At 34.4% G+C, this 16,620-nt stretch overlaps 1 protein-coding gene across 1 annotated transcript; it reads right to left on the bottom strand.

Moving 5' to 3' along the window:
• Positions 1-9,257: 9,257 nt before the first annotated feature.
• LOC125058175 (chymotrypsin-2-like) lies at positions 9,258-12,913 on the bottom strand. Its single transcript, XM_047662200.1, has 4 exons — positions 12,824-12,913; positions 12,358-12,541; positions 10,125-10,371; positions 9,258-9,505 (listed from the first exon to the last, which is right to left on the bottom strand). The coding sequence occupies exons 1-4, from the start codon at positions 12,870-12,872 to the stop codon at positions 9,335-9,337; spliced, it is 651 nt and encodes a 216-aa protein (XP_047518156.1). The 5' UTR covers positions 12,873-12,913; the 3' UTR covers positions 9,258-9,334.
• Positions 12,914-16,620: the final 3,707 nt, after the last annotated feature.

The raw sequence follows: 16,620 nt of genomic DNA, 5'->3' as shown, positions 1-16,620 counted from the left end.
CCAAGGTGTAAAAAATAAACAAAAAACTTCCTTCAATCGTGTGTGCTGCGAAAACTATTAATGATAGACCAAAATGATGTATTACAATTTTTCAGGACACATCACTATCTATAAAAAATGTCGCGACAGCATATCTCTATCTTTTATAGTTACGTCACAATAAGCGTCCTTTTATTATTATTTTTTATTAAAATATCACCGCTAGAAAAGGCTCTTTATTCGTACCTAGGTATTGATCCTTATCAAAATAATTACCAACGTTTCACATAAGCTACAATTTAATGGCATATCCACCAAAAAAGCATGGTGGATTGGTGTTCTCCTGCCGTTTCTCTTGAATAGTTTACTACTATGTAATATAACAAAAATCTTAGCCACAGCAACGCTTGGCCGAGTCTACTAGTATATAATATATAAATTACGTGTCACGTTGTTTGTCCGCGATGGACTCCTAAACTACCGAACCGATATCAACCAAATTTGCACACCGTGTGCAGTTTGATCCAACTTAAAAGATAGGATAGCTTACATCTTAATTTATAGCCGCAATATTATTTTATAGCAAATTATTTGTTTATTATTTGACATAATTCTAACAGATGGCGCTGTGTTGAAAGTACCAACGTTTCACATAAGCTACAATTTAATGTCATAACCACCAAAAAAGCATGGTGGTCCCCATGACTGGTGTTGTCCTACCGTTTCAATTGAATACTTTAGCACTATGTAATATAACAAAAACCTTAGCCACAGCAACACTTGGCCGGTCTGCTAATAATATAATATAATATTGCGAGCCTATTTACGAGCGAAAAAAAGGGTTCGTGTACTTATGTACGCGCGTAAGAAGTTATACTTCTTTGACATTATTAAAAATAGTTTTTGATTGCAAGCAAATAATTAATTACAATTAAATAACCAAAGACTGGACAAGGAGTCATTATAGTCAATAAAGTTCAGTTTACATTTGAAAAATTAAATAAATATTTATTATTATTATTCTCTTACATTAAGTGTAACATAAATTCTATTATTATTCGAATCTTGTTTTTAAATTATGTCCAATGCCGTAGCTACTTCCGTGGGCAACTTCATTCTGTTAATTTTGTGTAACGGTGCACGTGCATCGTAAAATTTCACTCTTCTTCATTTTTTCATAACGCGCCTAAAGAAGTATAACTTCAAAAACGAGACAGTTTAGGTTCCCACGTGACCTTAGCGGTAATCAGATTTCGTTCGTTCAATTTGTATGAAAATTCGTACCATGACCGCTCGGCTGAACCAAAATTTTACAGTTGCAACTATGACAAAATAAGCGATTCTATGCAAGTTACTTTTTTTTGTATTGTAATGTTCAAATATGTAATAGTTTAGAATACACGAAATTCTTGTTAATAAAGTTGAAATAATAAAATACATATACTATGTCTAATATATGAAAAAAATATAATTAGTATATTTCGGATTTTTTGGGGTATTTTGAGTTTAGTGTATACAGTATCCAATTTTAATTTACAGTATTGATGCCAAAGCACTTTCCATAGTGGTTGGAGCATACACACTGCGATCAGGTGGCGACCGTTACACGGTAAAGAAAATTATAAATCACGAGAAATACGTGGAAAAATATTTGAAAAATGACATAGCCCTGATAAAAATCGACGGTAAAATCAAAATGAATTGGAACGTTCGGGCAATCAAATTAAGGAATGAGCCTGTGGTTGCCGGGACAATTTGTGCCTTGACAGGATGGGGGAAAATTGACGTGAGTATTCAGACAATTTAGGTAATAAGAATTGTCTGCCCCTGTCTGGTGAGAGGCGGTACTCGAATTCGTCTAAGGTAGGTTAGGTTTAATTTGTGTGTGCTTTCTTATGTGTAGTAAAGGGAAAAATATTAAATATTTTTGACGTGACTTATAATTCGATGGAGCCGGCTGCATGCACGAAAAAACCACGCATGCGGCGTTACCTCGCTCTGAGTTCCATTTAAAGCTTGAAGTGCAAGCGAGAGCGCGGAACGAGCGACAAAGAGGCACAATCGGCGTACGCGTTCGGCAGCGTTCGTTCGTTAAAAAATTGACATAATTGTATTTATGCGTACACATAAATGTAACTTGATCAATTCAATTGTGATTTCCATTTACCTCCTCTATATCCATACAAAATATCTATAAAACCAATAAAATAAAAATTTCTTTTGAATAATGCAACCTTTCCACCCGTAGATAGAGTATAGAACTAGATGAGCTTCTAAAATAACAATAATAACTAAAGAGAGAAGGCATTAACGTGAAATACTTAAGTGCGAGCGAAACAGAGTATCAGTTTTTCTGTCTCTATTTGCGTATCGGGTTTTATTTGTTTACCACCGAGCCCTTGGTGGTAAACAAGTTTTCACCGCTTACTGATAAATCTGTGAAACCCAAGTCAAACCCATATTTTAAGACTATCCTTAAAAGAGGTGTATTTAAAGTGTCAGTCATTGTGAATTGTTGCATAATTGGCTGTAAAAGCTATAATGAACGTAAAGAACCAAACACAACCTTTCATCGGTAAGTAGCTTATTTTGTCACGACTCAGTAACTTTGTTCAAGAATTATTCATTTCAATGTGTATTTTGGTCAATAATAAGCAATATTTAATGAATTAAAACTGTAAATACGACATATGTCAATCATTCGCTATCTCACACGCTGTACGCTGTGCTGTAACTTCGGTAAAAAATTTCATGTTCGTTGCCATGGTTACCATTAAACAAAACCCCGAGATTAACAATTTACTTCATAGAGTCTGGCTAACGAAAGTAGATACTGGATTTTTTTGCAAACTTTTTATATGACAACAGTAAAGTTAGTACGTTCAAAATGTCTTGATATTTTTTTATTTTAAATAAGTAGTATATTAGTTTTAGTTACTTTAGATAATGTTATTGTTCTTTTACAGATAGTCTTGAGATTAGCCAACGGTTATGAATTTAAGAAAAACAAAAATGAACGTTCATTATTAATTGAACGATATGATATAGCTGCATGGAGTCTAATTTCGAGATTCCCATAGCATTAGTTTTGTGATGCGATAGATAGTTTATAGAAGAGAGATTTGTAATATCTTAAACTAAATTCTTGATTGCAATTTGGAGTTGCTGTTTTTTTTTTAAATAACATCGTTGCTATGGCAACAAACATTACATATTTTAATCGTATTATTATTAATGTGTGAATGCAAGAAGTATTTGAAATTTAGAAAATAATCACAAAACAATATATTTATACGAATACTAACATTTAAAAGACGGTAATTCTACTCTGAGGTCGTAGGTTCGATCCTCCGCTGAGCACCAATGCAGTTTCTTCCTATGTGCGTATTCGCTCGTAAAGGTAAAGGAAAACATCGTGAGAAAAACAGCATACCTAAGAACCAAAACTTCGACGACGTGAGGTTCACCTACTCCAATAAGATTGAAAAATGGACATGAAACATAAACAGCCCTGCGATTCTGTAACTCACTTTTCGAACTCACACAGCGGTTTTTGAATGCCAAATCATAAAATGACTGCTTCACGACTGATTTCAGAGCGACCGCCGATGCGAAAACCGCTGTGTGAATTCGAAAAGTGAGTTACAGAATCGCAGGGCTGAGCTGGTTCCAGGACTTAGGGTTGTCACCATACAGATTTTATAATTAACATTGAAGCTATGTTACTACATAGCTTCAATATTTATTTAATATAATAACTTTGTATGATGGCAAACGTTTGGGAACGAACGCATCGAAAATTTTACCGCGCCACACTTGCGCGCGCTTGTCGACTACGTAACGTCTAGCTAGACCTTACCTCAATCGGAATCGGAACGACTAAACTTCAACATAGTTCTAAGTTAAAAAACTACAATTTCTTTCTACCTATAATGTGTTTATAAGTGTACCTGTATAAGTATTCTTAAACATTGTTGCTGCAAATGCATTAATTACAAGAAATGTATCATGTATCCTAACATAAGAAAGTTCTTGTCTTGACCACGACTATGTGACCCCCTCCTGACGCCAAAGCTGGACCCGACCTTGCCTGTATTCACTTTGATTAGTGCGAATGCAAGTGTAGTAATTGATTAGTGCAGGTGTGTAGTGCAAGTAGTGTCCAATTATTGTTTAGGGGCTGTGTTAAGAAATTCAGTTGTCATATAGTTTGGCAGGCACGCTGCGAGTGAGGGGGAAGGGAGGGCGCACGCGACGTCACTACTCGCAGTTCACTCGCAAAAAAAATAGAACACACTTCTAATCAAAAAACTTTACAACGCAGCCAACTAATCATCTGCACTAATCAGTCGCCGTCCACACTTGTTTTCTCCTAATCACTAATCACCTGCACTAATCAAAGTGAATACAGGCCTTTTTATCGCGAATTTTAACTAAGTAAATATGAATGTTTGAAAATATGTATTATAATTTATATTTAAAAAAAAAACGTGTGGCACTCGGCAATTGCCACACGTTTTTTTCAACTTATGCAATTATAATTATTTATTTATTACCAGACTCAGACTAACTCGCCTATATAGTCTGTCTCACTCTAACGCGCACCGGCTGCACCGATCTCGTCAGAGAGATGTGAATACGCAGTATGCGTTCTGTCCCGCTCTAACGCGCAAGGTTTTTTTCGTTACGGAATTTCTGGATTCGGTCTCCACGCTCGAGGCCCGCGATAGAAGCTATGCAATAGCTTAAAAACATTTTTCGGATCCGAGTGATCGGCATACAGTACGTCGGGTGCCGAATACTCGGATCCGGGAGCTAGGGATGGCAATGGTCTAAAAAAAATGAACGAGATGCGTCACTGCTACTATGGCCCCTCTCCACTCAGATCCGAGAAAAGAGCACTAGGCTAGCAATCATAAAATATTCAGGATTTAGAACTCAAACTGAAACTCAAAATATCTTTATTCAAGTGGGTAACCAAGTACACTTTTGAATCGTCAAGTTAAATTAATTGTAAATTTACATTAACTACCAGTTCGCAAGTCAAGGGCGTAGAGCGGGTAAGAAGAACTGGCAAGAAACTTTCCGCCACTCTTATCGCCAAGTATTGTCATACAAATTGTTTGAACTGGAGCAATTCAATCCCAAGGATTAGGATCATTTAAGTAGTCCTCAAATTTATAAAAAGCTTTGTTGATTAATTTTCGTTTAACGAGGGCTTTGAATTTATTTAGTGATAATTCTCTAATTTCGCTTGGGAGTTTGTTGTAAAAACGAATACAATTTCCATATAAGGAGTGGTTTATCTTTTGGAGCCTGGTTGGTCGTACACTCAAATTAGTTCTATTTCGCGTATTATACTGGTTAAAGTCACCATTTGTTTTAAAATCGTTTATATTTTTTTGGACATACAACAAGGCTTCAAGAATATATTGACCAGATAGTGTCATAATATTTAATTCCTTAAACTTATTCTGTACCGACTCCCTCGGAGAAACACAACAAATACCCCGAACAGCCCGCGCAACGTTTTATTAATAAAATAAAGTATATGGGTTTCAGTTAATATAGGTGTTGCATGATAAATATACAAGTATCGATTATTGTCGGATCGGATATAGTGGAGAAGCGCAATCCGGCCTTCCGATATTTTTCTCATGACTCATTCCGGTGTCCGACGCCGGACCGGAGCAGTGGAGAAACGGCCTAATGTGTTAAGATTTCTATGTACAAGTTGTTAGCGTACGCAAAAACTGAGTTTTGAATGTACGTATGTTTCAGATATTTGAGATTGGTCCCCCACTTAACGCTGAATTTAGTTTTTCTGTAACAATATAAAATACTGTTTAAACGGGCGATTATCGCTAAGGACGTTAGTCTGTTACGTTTTTATTTAAGAGCCTGATACTGTTTGCTACAAAAGGGACTTTAGTAAGACTAAAATTAGGTTGCTCTATAGACGAAAAAGATGGCACAGAGCGCCCCACGCTTTTTCACAATAATACCAGTATTTTTTGTTCATTACCATTTTCAGCCTAAATTAGGAATTATTTTTCACTTTTAAGTTTGATGTGCTTTAAAAGCGTGTTTTTTTTTTAACTATTATTTATTTTTTAGTTAAATTTTTTTTTTTCGGATTATTGCATTGTCATCGATCTTTGATAGGTGCGCAAAATTTGAATAAAATCTGTCCGTTTAAATTGGGTCAAAATCGAGTCCGAAGGAGTCGGTTAGATACATACATACATACATACAGGTGAAGCTAATATAAAGCGTGTAAAAAATATACGATAGGTGAAAAGGCGAATGGAAAAATCATATGACGGTACGCAGACGACAAAGTTTTGATTGGTTCATTAGTAGAAGACCTGCATATATGTAAACAGAGTGCATCATGAGAGCGTAATGACTGTTTGACCATGAATAATATTGACATTATTATTATTTATTTATTAATATTGCAAAAAGTTTTTGCCGTTAACTATTAAGCCTGTCATGGTCGTAGCAGGTAGAACACTTGATTGCGTGCGACAATACAAGTAAAGGACATGGGTATATGGAACAATATGGGAATCCGATGAATAAACTAAATCAGCCCTGCGATTCTGTAATTCACTTTTCGAACTCAACTCGGCATTCTGAAAGGGTGGGAGCTTGTAGTTTATTGTTTATCAGAATGCCAAATCGTAGAATGACTGCGTGAATTACAGAATCGGAAGGCAGAAAGCTATTTGCATTATTCAAAATTATACCTATACAAGAGAAAGTGCAGCTAGGATTATTAAATAAAACTACTTTACCGAAAATTACCTTAAAACAACTTAAACTCACTATCATTATTCAACACGTGGAAAATTAAAAAACTAATTTCATAATTTAAAATTAAAAAAAAAAATATTGAGATTATCTGATTCCATAGTATTAGAGTATTTAATAAACTCGCTGCACTTCTTACTAATATAACAAAAAATAATATTATATATAAAATAAAAAATCAACTCATTTTTGGCCTAAGAACCTAACAACCCTACGGATCCTTTAGCCCTACAGATGTACCCTACCCATTGATATACAAAAAACCCAAATTGTCTCGAATAAAAGTAACGCTCGAAAGTGTCCCGAAACACTATTTCTGTCCCTTTCTATAACAGTATGTCTATAACAGTATATGTTACAAGCATATATTATTGCAAAATCAACCTTACGCGAATTGCTTAAAGTTGTTATTACAACGCAATGTATACGTACATAAAGCAATCAAAATTTTACGACCAACCGTGGTCGGTAGGACAAGGTATTGAGTGGAGTCGAACATGACTTTTTTATTTACAACTATTTAACATAATTTTAAATTTTTCCGACTTTTCGGGTACTTTACAGCGTGCGTGGTCACGGTGACTGAAGACAAAAGGTGTTGGATGTTAAATAGTTGTAAATTTATAATAATACATAACTTTAATCCGGTTAAAAAGTGTTTTCTTTAAATTAAAAAAAAATGTTAAATTGGCTACCTCCTGACCTACACTTTATATAGCGTAAATATATTTGTCAAAAACTACACACAAAAAAGTTCAAACGTACATAAATTTATTTTTAAAAAAATCACAAATAAATAACATCGACTCCACTTATTAGACGCGAGACTATTTGAAATTAGCGCACAATTTAGAATGTTGCGCTCATTTTTTGAGGACGTTTTTTAGACGTTGATTGTGCATCTTGGGTTTTTTGTATATCAATGACAACGACAAAGTGTCTTTACCTTAATGGTTTGGCGGTTTTCGCATCGGCGGTCGCTCTCAAATCAGTCGTGAAGCAGTCATTTTATGATTTGGCATTCTGATAAACAATAAACTACAAGCTCCCACCTTTTCAGAATGCCAAATCATAAAATGACTGCTTCACGACTGATTTGAGAGCGACCGCCGATGCGAAAACCGCTGTGTGAGTTCGTGAAGTGAGTTACAGAATCGCAGGGCAGTGCCGGTTTTCTCACAATGTTTTTCTTCACCGTACGAGCGAGTACATAGAAATAAAGGCCATTGGTGCACAGCCGGGGATCGAACGTACGACTTCAGGGATGACAGTCGCACGCTGAAGCCACTAGGCTGCCACTTTTTAAATGGTATTATTATTCGTCAATCTATCAATAAATAAAATATGGACACGTGTACCTGCACGGCATTCGTTACTTTTTGTTTTCGTTATTGTCAGGTAATAAAGAAAATTTTGTTCCTAATATGATAGAGTTTATAATTATGATAAGTATATATAAAATATATATTATATGAGTATGAGATGTATGAGTATATTCGTATATATCTATATATATACATATATAAGAAAAATGGTCTTCGTTTGAGACTCCTTCACGCCTAAACCACTGATCGTATTGACATGAAACTACTGCCATTCGATGCGAAATTTTTCCTCTATGGCTATTTATTTTTTAAATTCCAACGTTCCTTCATTTTTTTATTGCTGTTTTACTTTTATGAAAATTTATACATACGGACTTCACCGCGGAAACATTCGGGGAGGCTTCCTAGAACCTCAAAACGTCAACATCTGTTAAAAACTCGATTTTCGAAGATTTTAAATTTTCTTAGCGGGAAGTTAAAAAGAAGAATAATAAATATTAAAAAAATAATAATAATGTAACATAAAATTTTATTTATTTCCTATTTTAATTCGCCCAGCGAAGCGGGCGGGAAACGGCTAGTAAGATATATAAGATATGTCTTCCGTCACCATATATATATATTCGCTATTTTGATTTTCTATCTCATTTTTTGTATTTTTATATTGTAGGGGTTTTTTAATACTTCTTGCATCCATATATAAAACAATTAATATATGTAATGGTTGTTACGTTGTTATTTAAAAAATTATATATAAGCAACTCCAAATCGCAATCAAGACTTTAGTTTACGATATTACAAATCACTATCCAAAAAACTATATTAAATGCCCGATAATTTTAAAGCTCGTGTGGTATTCGGGGGATTATTTTTCCGACCCAAATGTCGGCACCATGAGACGAAATGTACAGTTAACAAATAAGAATTTCATAATGAATAAAACAACTACTTAATACTTTTCTTGAAGCAACGACCAGAGAAAATTTTCACAAAAAATTATCAGTATAATACCATGTAGGTTGTACCACGTGACGTCGAATGGTGCAATTCTATTGGCCGATATTTGGGTCGGAAAAATAATCAATCTCATTAGGATTATGGAAATTAGAATCATTTGACAGATTAAAGACGTAGGTGTCACTAAGTTATTAACCTCGAGGAAAAAGGAGTGGTAACCATGGCAACGAACCCGAAAATCCGAATCTTATCCTAAGTCAATAAGTTAAACTTACTCTACAAGCACCCTTATTATCTGGACCTCTCACGCAGAGCTGTTTGTCATCGATTGGTGCGAAATTGAAACCTTTTAACCTCTTGTTGCACTCCTTGTTGTTAATACTCCTGAAGAACAGAATTTGAAGTTTGTTCGGCACATTTCCTTGATTCTGTAAACAATTCAATTTGACATCTAGATACATTGGAGGATCCATCAACTCCTGGGCAGGGATTTCTCAACACAAATTCTTTTGATAATATAATTCTTTTGGGTCTAGGCTCAGAATATGATTTTGTCCCATTCGGTGTCGAGACAATTGGTCCGTGGGGTCCTAGCGCTTTAAGGCTTTTTAAAGAAATTTCAAAAAGGTTAGTTACAGGAGACCGAAGATCTGTCAGCTACCTCAGACAAAGAATTAGTCTAGCTATTCAAAGGGGGAACGCCAGTATCTTCGGAACCTTGCCTAAAGGGACTCCTTTTAATAATATATTTTAGTTTATGTTAAGTTTAGTTATTTATTTCATTGTATATTATTTTATTATTATTAATATAATTCTTTTGATATATAAACAAAATTAAAAAAATATCTTATTAATTGTCCATTTACAACTCATTAGAAAGAACAGACTAATTAATCTAAAACCCGATGACGAGTTCCAGAACCGCCTTTGACTAGACAGTTAGTTGTACTAAAGCACTCTCCTAAACACTAAGATAATGTAAATCGGCCTTTAGGTCTCAAATACCTCTATTTCGATAACTATTACCTAAATTGTCTGTCTACTTACGTTAATATGCCCCCATCCTGTCAGAGCTAAAGTTGTACCAGCAGCCACTGGCTGTTTCCTCAATTTGATTGCCCTAACGTTCCTTTTCATTTTGATTTTACCGTAGACTTTCATTAGAGCAATGTCATTTCTCAAATCTTTTTTTGCGTATTTCTCGTGAGTGATAATTTTCTTTATTATGTAACGGTCGCCACCTGAGCTCAGTTGGGTTGATCCAACCACTATGAACACTTCTTGGGCATGAACACTGTTAATTAAAAGAAGATAGATATATAACTAGTCTGGCCATAAATACTTTTTTTTAAAAGACAATTCACACCAATTGACCTAGTCCCATGCTAAGCTGGTGAAGCTTGTGTTATGGGTACTAGGCAACGGATATACATACATATTATGTATAGATAGACATATAAATACATATTTAAACACCCAAGACCTAAGCACAACACCAAATCCTCATCACATCGATGTTCGTCTCAGCCGGGGATCGAACCCTGGACCCATGGATTCGCATTCAGGGGTACTAACCATTAGACCAATTAGTCATCAATACTGTTACATAAAAACTTTTCTTTTTTTCAACTTTTTAATTACATATTTTGCAATTGGAACACGCATATTGTTTTAGAATCTTCTTTCGATTTTGCGCCATTTCACATATTTTTTGGTGTTCATTACAATATGGATTAGGGTGGTAATAATAAATAATAAACTTTATAGGTGTCAAGGGACACCCGGATGGAACGAAATTCCTTTCGATTAATTTATATGTTAATTGGTATTATAACAGTATGATAGATTTTCTCGACACCAATCTTACGACGAAAAAAAAAGCCAACATCACGAGGTGTTCCCAGGCGGTCACCCATCCAAGTACTGACCTCGCCCGACGTTGCTTAACTTCGGTGATCGGACGGTGTATTACAATAGCAAATAGCAAATAGCAAAAAAGTGTCGTGACAACTTTTCGTAAGAATTTTTTCCGTCTAGCCCTTAATTAACTATTTATTTATTAACTAGCCTAGAATTTTTTCCCCTTTCACAACGTGCGATAAGGAACTTCGTTCCAATAAAATAGGATTGCAGTGATCGCCTTGCACAAAGTAGGTATGGAACTTTCGCAGTCGGTCATATTCCAGACACTTTAAAAGCTTGGTTTCAGCCGACCAGAAAAGATCGGGGCGGCCGCGTGCTGTTAGAACTACAAAGGCTGTTAATGCTTTCTGCACATGATCACAAGGCACGAACTACCCAAGCCTGTCTTGAAGCCAACGTTCCGTACCTTATAAGAGTTGAAGACTGGCCCTCATCAACCCCAGAATTCACAACCCTTTAGACTTCAAGTTTAATTATTTGAAATATTTAGTAATGAAACATAATGATCGAGCTTAGATTTATTTATATTATCAAAAAACGGTTACTCCATTATACCCATTTCCTTCAGAGATTTCTGTTCAGTTGACCGTTGGTAAGTATAGGAAAATTATTGGTGGTTTATTAGGAAGTATTAAATCTTAATAAAAATCTCTAAATTATCCAATTATATGTGAGTAGTATGTGCAAGAAATTGTAATCGCATTTTGCGTATAATATGGTATTGGGTTCGATTACAATCACACACAAGGGTTTTAATTTAACTAAAATATTTTCTTAAAATTTTAAGTAAAATTTTAATTAAAATATTTTCTTGTTTTATTAAGAAAAGGGGTTTAATCTACTTTATCCATTAGAACAGGAATTTATTATACAATAAAGAAAGCTTATTATATATATTTGTATTTTAGTACGAATAAAAAATATCCGCGACTATAAAACCTAAGTCTGGGCCTCAGATTTCTGTATTTCTATGATATGATATGATCTGATATGATCTGTTCTATGATCATTTCTAATAGGCAAGTAGGTGTTCAGCCTTCTGTACCTGACACACGCCGTCGACATTATTCGGTCTAAAGCGGGCCATAGACGGACCGCATGTTGCAGTCAAGACCGGCCAGCTTTAGGCATATTTCCCCACGATGTTTTTCTTTACCGTAGACTGAAAGTCCATTGACATCTATGACCTCAGGGATGAGAGTCACAAGCTGAAGCCACTAGGCCAAAACGGCTCTCTTTCTTTTTAACTTATCACATATAATGTCAAATTCCTGAGTAACATGGGTTTTTTTTATATTCAAAATACAAAAAAATGTTTTCCTAACCAGGAAATCTTAAAAAAAATAATGTTACTGACCCATATGTGCAGTGACCAGCTGTTAAAATCCATTCTTCGTGTATGATAGATCCGCCACACATGTGCCATTGTTGTTTCTTGTTGTGCATACGTATGGAGACTTGGTAAGTCGCCAAGCCCTCTTTAGCATCTTGACCCCCTATGATTCGCGTATCTCCGTCAAAATCCGTAAAATCAGACTCGCCTGTGAATAAACACATTTATTAGCCAGCCCCAATGCTATTACTTATGAATAACGCGCCCGCGTTTGTGATGGGTCAAAAAATACCAGAAAATACCCTTACTTGAAATGGCCCATTGGGAAGGTAAAAGAGAGGATGGCCCACCAGAAGAAACCTGGGGAGATGGAATAAAAGGGAGTGAGTTACAGAATCGCAAGGCAGGAGAGGAAAACACCGAAAGATGTGTGAGAGCATTGGTAGGAAAGAATTGATGTCTGGCATCGTTCGGACAAATAAATACCTACCAAGAAGTCCCCGCGAAAGTAGAAGCACCAACCCCAATTGTACAAACATATTTCTGATTAGCTATACTTTGCCTTTTCGTCTATTTATATTAAATTTTTAGATAAAAAAGTGTAATTAGAAACGATGTTTAATGTAAAAAACCAATTAATAACTTTTCACCAGTATAATTAATTTTATTCTTATCTGTAAAGTAATTAAAAAATAGAATTTCAGGTACAATATAATATTAATACTGGCTTTTCTTTTAATTTGCAGTGTAAACATCGTGAGGAAACCGACATGTCTTAGACCCAAAAATTCGACGGCGTGTGTCAGTGGAAGGTTGATCACCTGCTTGCCTATTAGATTTAAAAATGATCATGGAACAGATTCATAAATCTGAGGCCAAGACCTAAAGATGTTGTAGCGCCACTGATTTATTTATTTATCAATAAAATATACATATATTGATTGTTATGAATTAATAATTTAATGTTAACTAGATAAAAATAAAAATACAATTATACGACAATATTTTAAATTCCATCCTCTCTATTTCGATCCACAACACAGCCCTTTTTCTGACCCCTTTTTGTGGCACTAGCTGCCAGTAGAAGTATTTCCGAACCAATAAATTTCCTGTATATCAGTATATCGACGTAGGAAAGCATATTTGCTGTAAGTAGACATATTGCAATTGTTCACCAGAGCCAAAAAACTTTATTAATTTCGGAAAAAAATTAATAGTGTCTGACCTATCAATGATATTGCTACCATTTTTGAAACATATATTTATTTAACTGCCAGTCACCATTTGCAATGTAAACTTTTTATCCAAAGTTACTATAAGTACGTGTTTGGCTACTTACAGCAAACAGTTTTTTAAATCACAAACCTTTAAAACGCTGTAACTAAGGAAGAAAAATGTACGCGCGGAAATATTATCAATTTACAGGCGGTAAATATGCTGTATGCTGTACATTTATGTATTTGGGTACTTTCAATTGCAATTCGAGATGTAAGATTAGTTAATAATTATGATTAGATCTAGAAATGCAGTGGGTCATTTAGTAATGTAATGTTTGCTTGAAATAAAATGTCGTAAATGGTAAAAAAAAAAACTGCTGTAAGTAAACGAATGTAAAAATCACACGCCGCAGAATTGCTGTAAGTAGCGTTAAGTTTTTAAATGGGAAGAAGTAAGTATTTGTAAAGAAAAAAATGTAGTTTTTCTTTTGCTGTAAGTACAAATTGTCTAAAATGACTGGATTTTGGTCTACATACAGCATTTAATCTTGCTAAAAAAAATATAAGTACGGGCGTTTTCAACGGCGTATGTAATTTTTTTTTCATCGTAGAGACACAGGACCCGGGTCATTCGATGCGGCTTTTTTTTCTGATTCTAATGGCAGGAAAAAGTCACTTTAGGTATTTTGTCTACTTACAGCAAATATGCTTTCCTACGTCGATATGGCCAGTCTCAAATGAGTCCGGAATCGGCCTAGAGAACATATTTTTGCGTGTTTGTCAGTAAGCATCTGGTGATGTCATAACGGGTCTCATGGCGTATTTTTAGCGCGTTAACATCATTTCAATTGTATTCTATTACGTTTTTGAAGTAAAACTTCTTTAGGCGCGACTAGGGAGTAACTCAGATTTTTTTTCTGACGGAAGTGACGCTTACTTGTGTAGTTAGTTAGTCTGTGTAGTTCCGCTATTTAAAAATAATAATTCGTAAATGTCAATTGTCATATACTCCACGCTAATATACGCCATCTAGTGGCAAATATCATAATCAATTAGGATTTTTTTTCTGACGGAAGTAACGCTTACTTGTGTAGTTAGTTAGTCTGTATAGTTTCCGCTATTTAAAAATAATAACTCGGATTGGTCGTAAGTATATGTCAATTGTCATATACTCCACGCTTCTTGACTTATACGCCAGCTAGTGGCAAATATCATAATCAATTATAGTATAAGATCCCGATATACAACGACCTTCACCGAGATGCTTATTTAATGAAACGTATTTTATATTTAATTTAATGTGTCAATAAATATAATCCATATGGGTTGCCTAGCAAATTTCAGTCCAGAGTATGTTTAATTAATATTTAAAAAAAAAAATTTTTTTTTAATTTGCATTTAGTAAATTTTTTTAATTTTTTTCAATCAATATTTTTAATCAGGCTTAGTATTATACATGTATATAACTTTCTTTTTTACTAAAGATGTATATATACTTTAGTGTCACATAAAAAATATACACATAAATAATTAATTCATTAAAAACAACCTAACGTTTGCATATTCTATGGGCTTCATACTTTCAATTGGTATAGAATTTATCTAATAATCATACCGGTGAAATATTTTTTTTTTAAATATTACTTAAAATACTCTGGACTGAAATTTGCTAGGCAACCCATGTGGATTATATTTATTGACATATTAAATTAAATATAAAATACGTTTCATTAAATAAGCATCTCGGTGAAGGTTGTTGTATATCGGGATCTTAGACCATTAGTATTATTTATTTCCAAATTTTTCGTAAATATTTTAAATTGCAAAGTTTTTTGAAAATCTCTAAATATACTTATTGATTTATTACTTTTAAATAAGTAAATTAATAATAAATTTTCTGACGATTGCGACATTCTATAATATTCAATAACAAGGTTATATTGACATGTGCTGATATAACCTACGTATTTGAATAATCTTTGTAAAGCTCATGAATAATAAATATAATTAAATTATAATATGATATTTATTATTTAAGTTAATATTCAATCAATCAAAGAAGTTTTTTTTTGTTATTACGTAGTTTACATAATGGTTTTTAGAAATATTTTCAAATTTCGAATTGCCGATCAAAACTTGCCTATAAAAGGACGATGCGCGATACACCAACAGCTCACGAGAGTAATAGTTGCTGTAAAAGATGTTGATGGTGATAAGAAGTGATGCCCGATAGCTTTGAGAATCCACCACCTTGAACCTTCGACCCTACCTGTAGCCTCCGCCTGTTACCTTAGGCCTCTTGGTGCAGACATCCCGTATATATTTATATATTGTAACGGACGTGACGTCGCCAGTCACATCCTGCCAAGCCAAGCCAAAGCCAAAGCCAAGCCATGCCATGTTGACCAACCCTCCAACCAACCGCCATGCCTGCCAACCGCAAATGCCAGCCACTTGGAGGGGATGAGTCTACGTATATATAGGCCAGAACCGGCCATATTAAGACTTGGAAGACGCAACTAATAAAAAACAAGTGTGCTGTCACTCTGTCATTTTATTTTCGCTGTCAATTATAAAAAATTAAAATACAATTATTGGTCTAAGATTCCGATATACAACGACCTACACCGAGATGCTTATTTAATGAAGCGTATTTTATATTTAATTTAATATGTCAATAAATATGTATAATCCATATGGGTTGCCTAGAATAGGTATTTTATTTTTTATTATAGTGAATTTAGCAAGGTTATTCTTGCTGTATTAAATAATACTGATTTTTGAATGATATAAATAGATTTCGGGAGTTCTAACAATTTAATAGATTTGTGTATCTGATTTGGAATTATTCCGATGGTAGACAAAATGATAGGAACTATTGATACTATCTTAAGATATTCTTATATTTCATGATTTTATGAGCTATTGTTTTTTGTAAGTTGTGGGAGTTTGGTATGGCGATATCTATTAAATGTTCAGCCCTGCGATTCTGTAACTCACTTTTCGAACTCACACAGCGGTTTTCGCATCGGCGGTCGCTCTGAAATCAGTCGTGAAGCAGTCATTTTAT

This window comes from Pieris napi, chromosome 18 (assembly GCF_905475465.1).
Source record: "Pieris napi chromosome 18, ilPieNapi1.2, whole genome shotgun sequence".
Taxonomy (NCBI): Eukaryota; Metazoa; Arthropoda; class Insecta; order Lepidoptera; family Pieridae; genus Pieris; species Pieris napi.
This window is presented reverse-complemented; position numbering and strand designations above follow the sequence as displayed.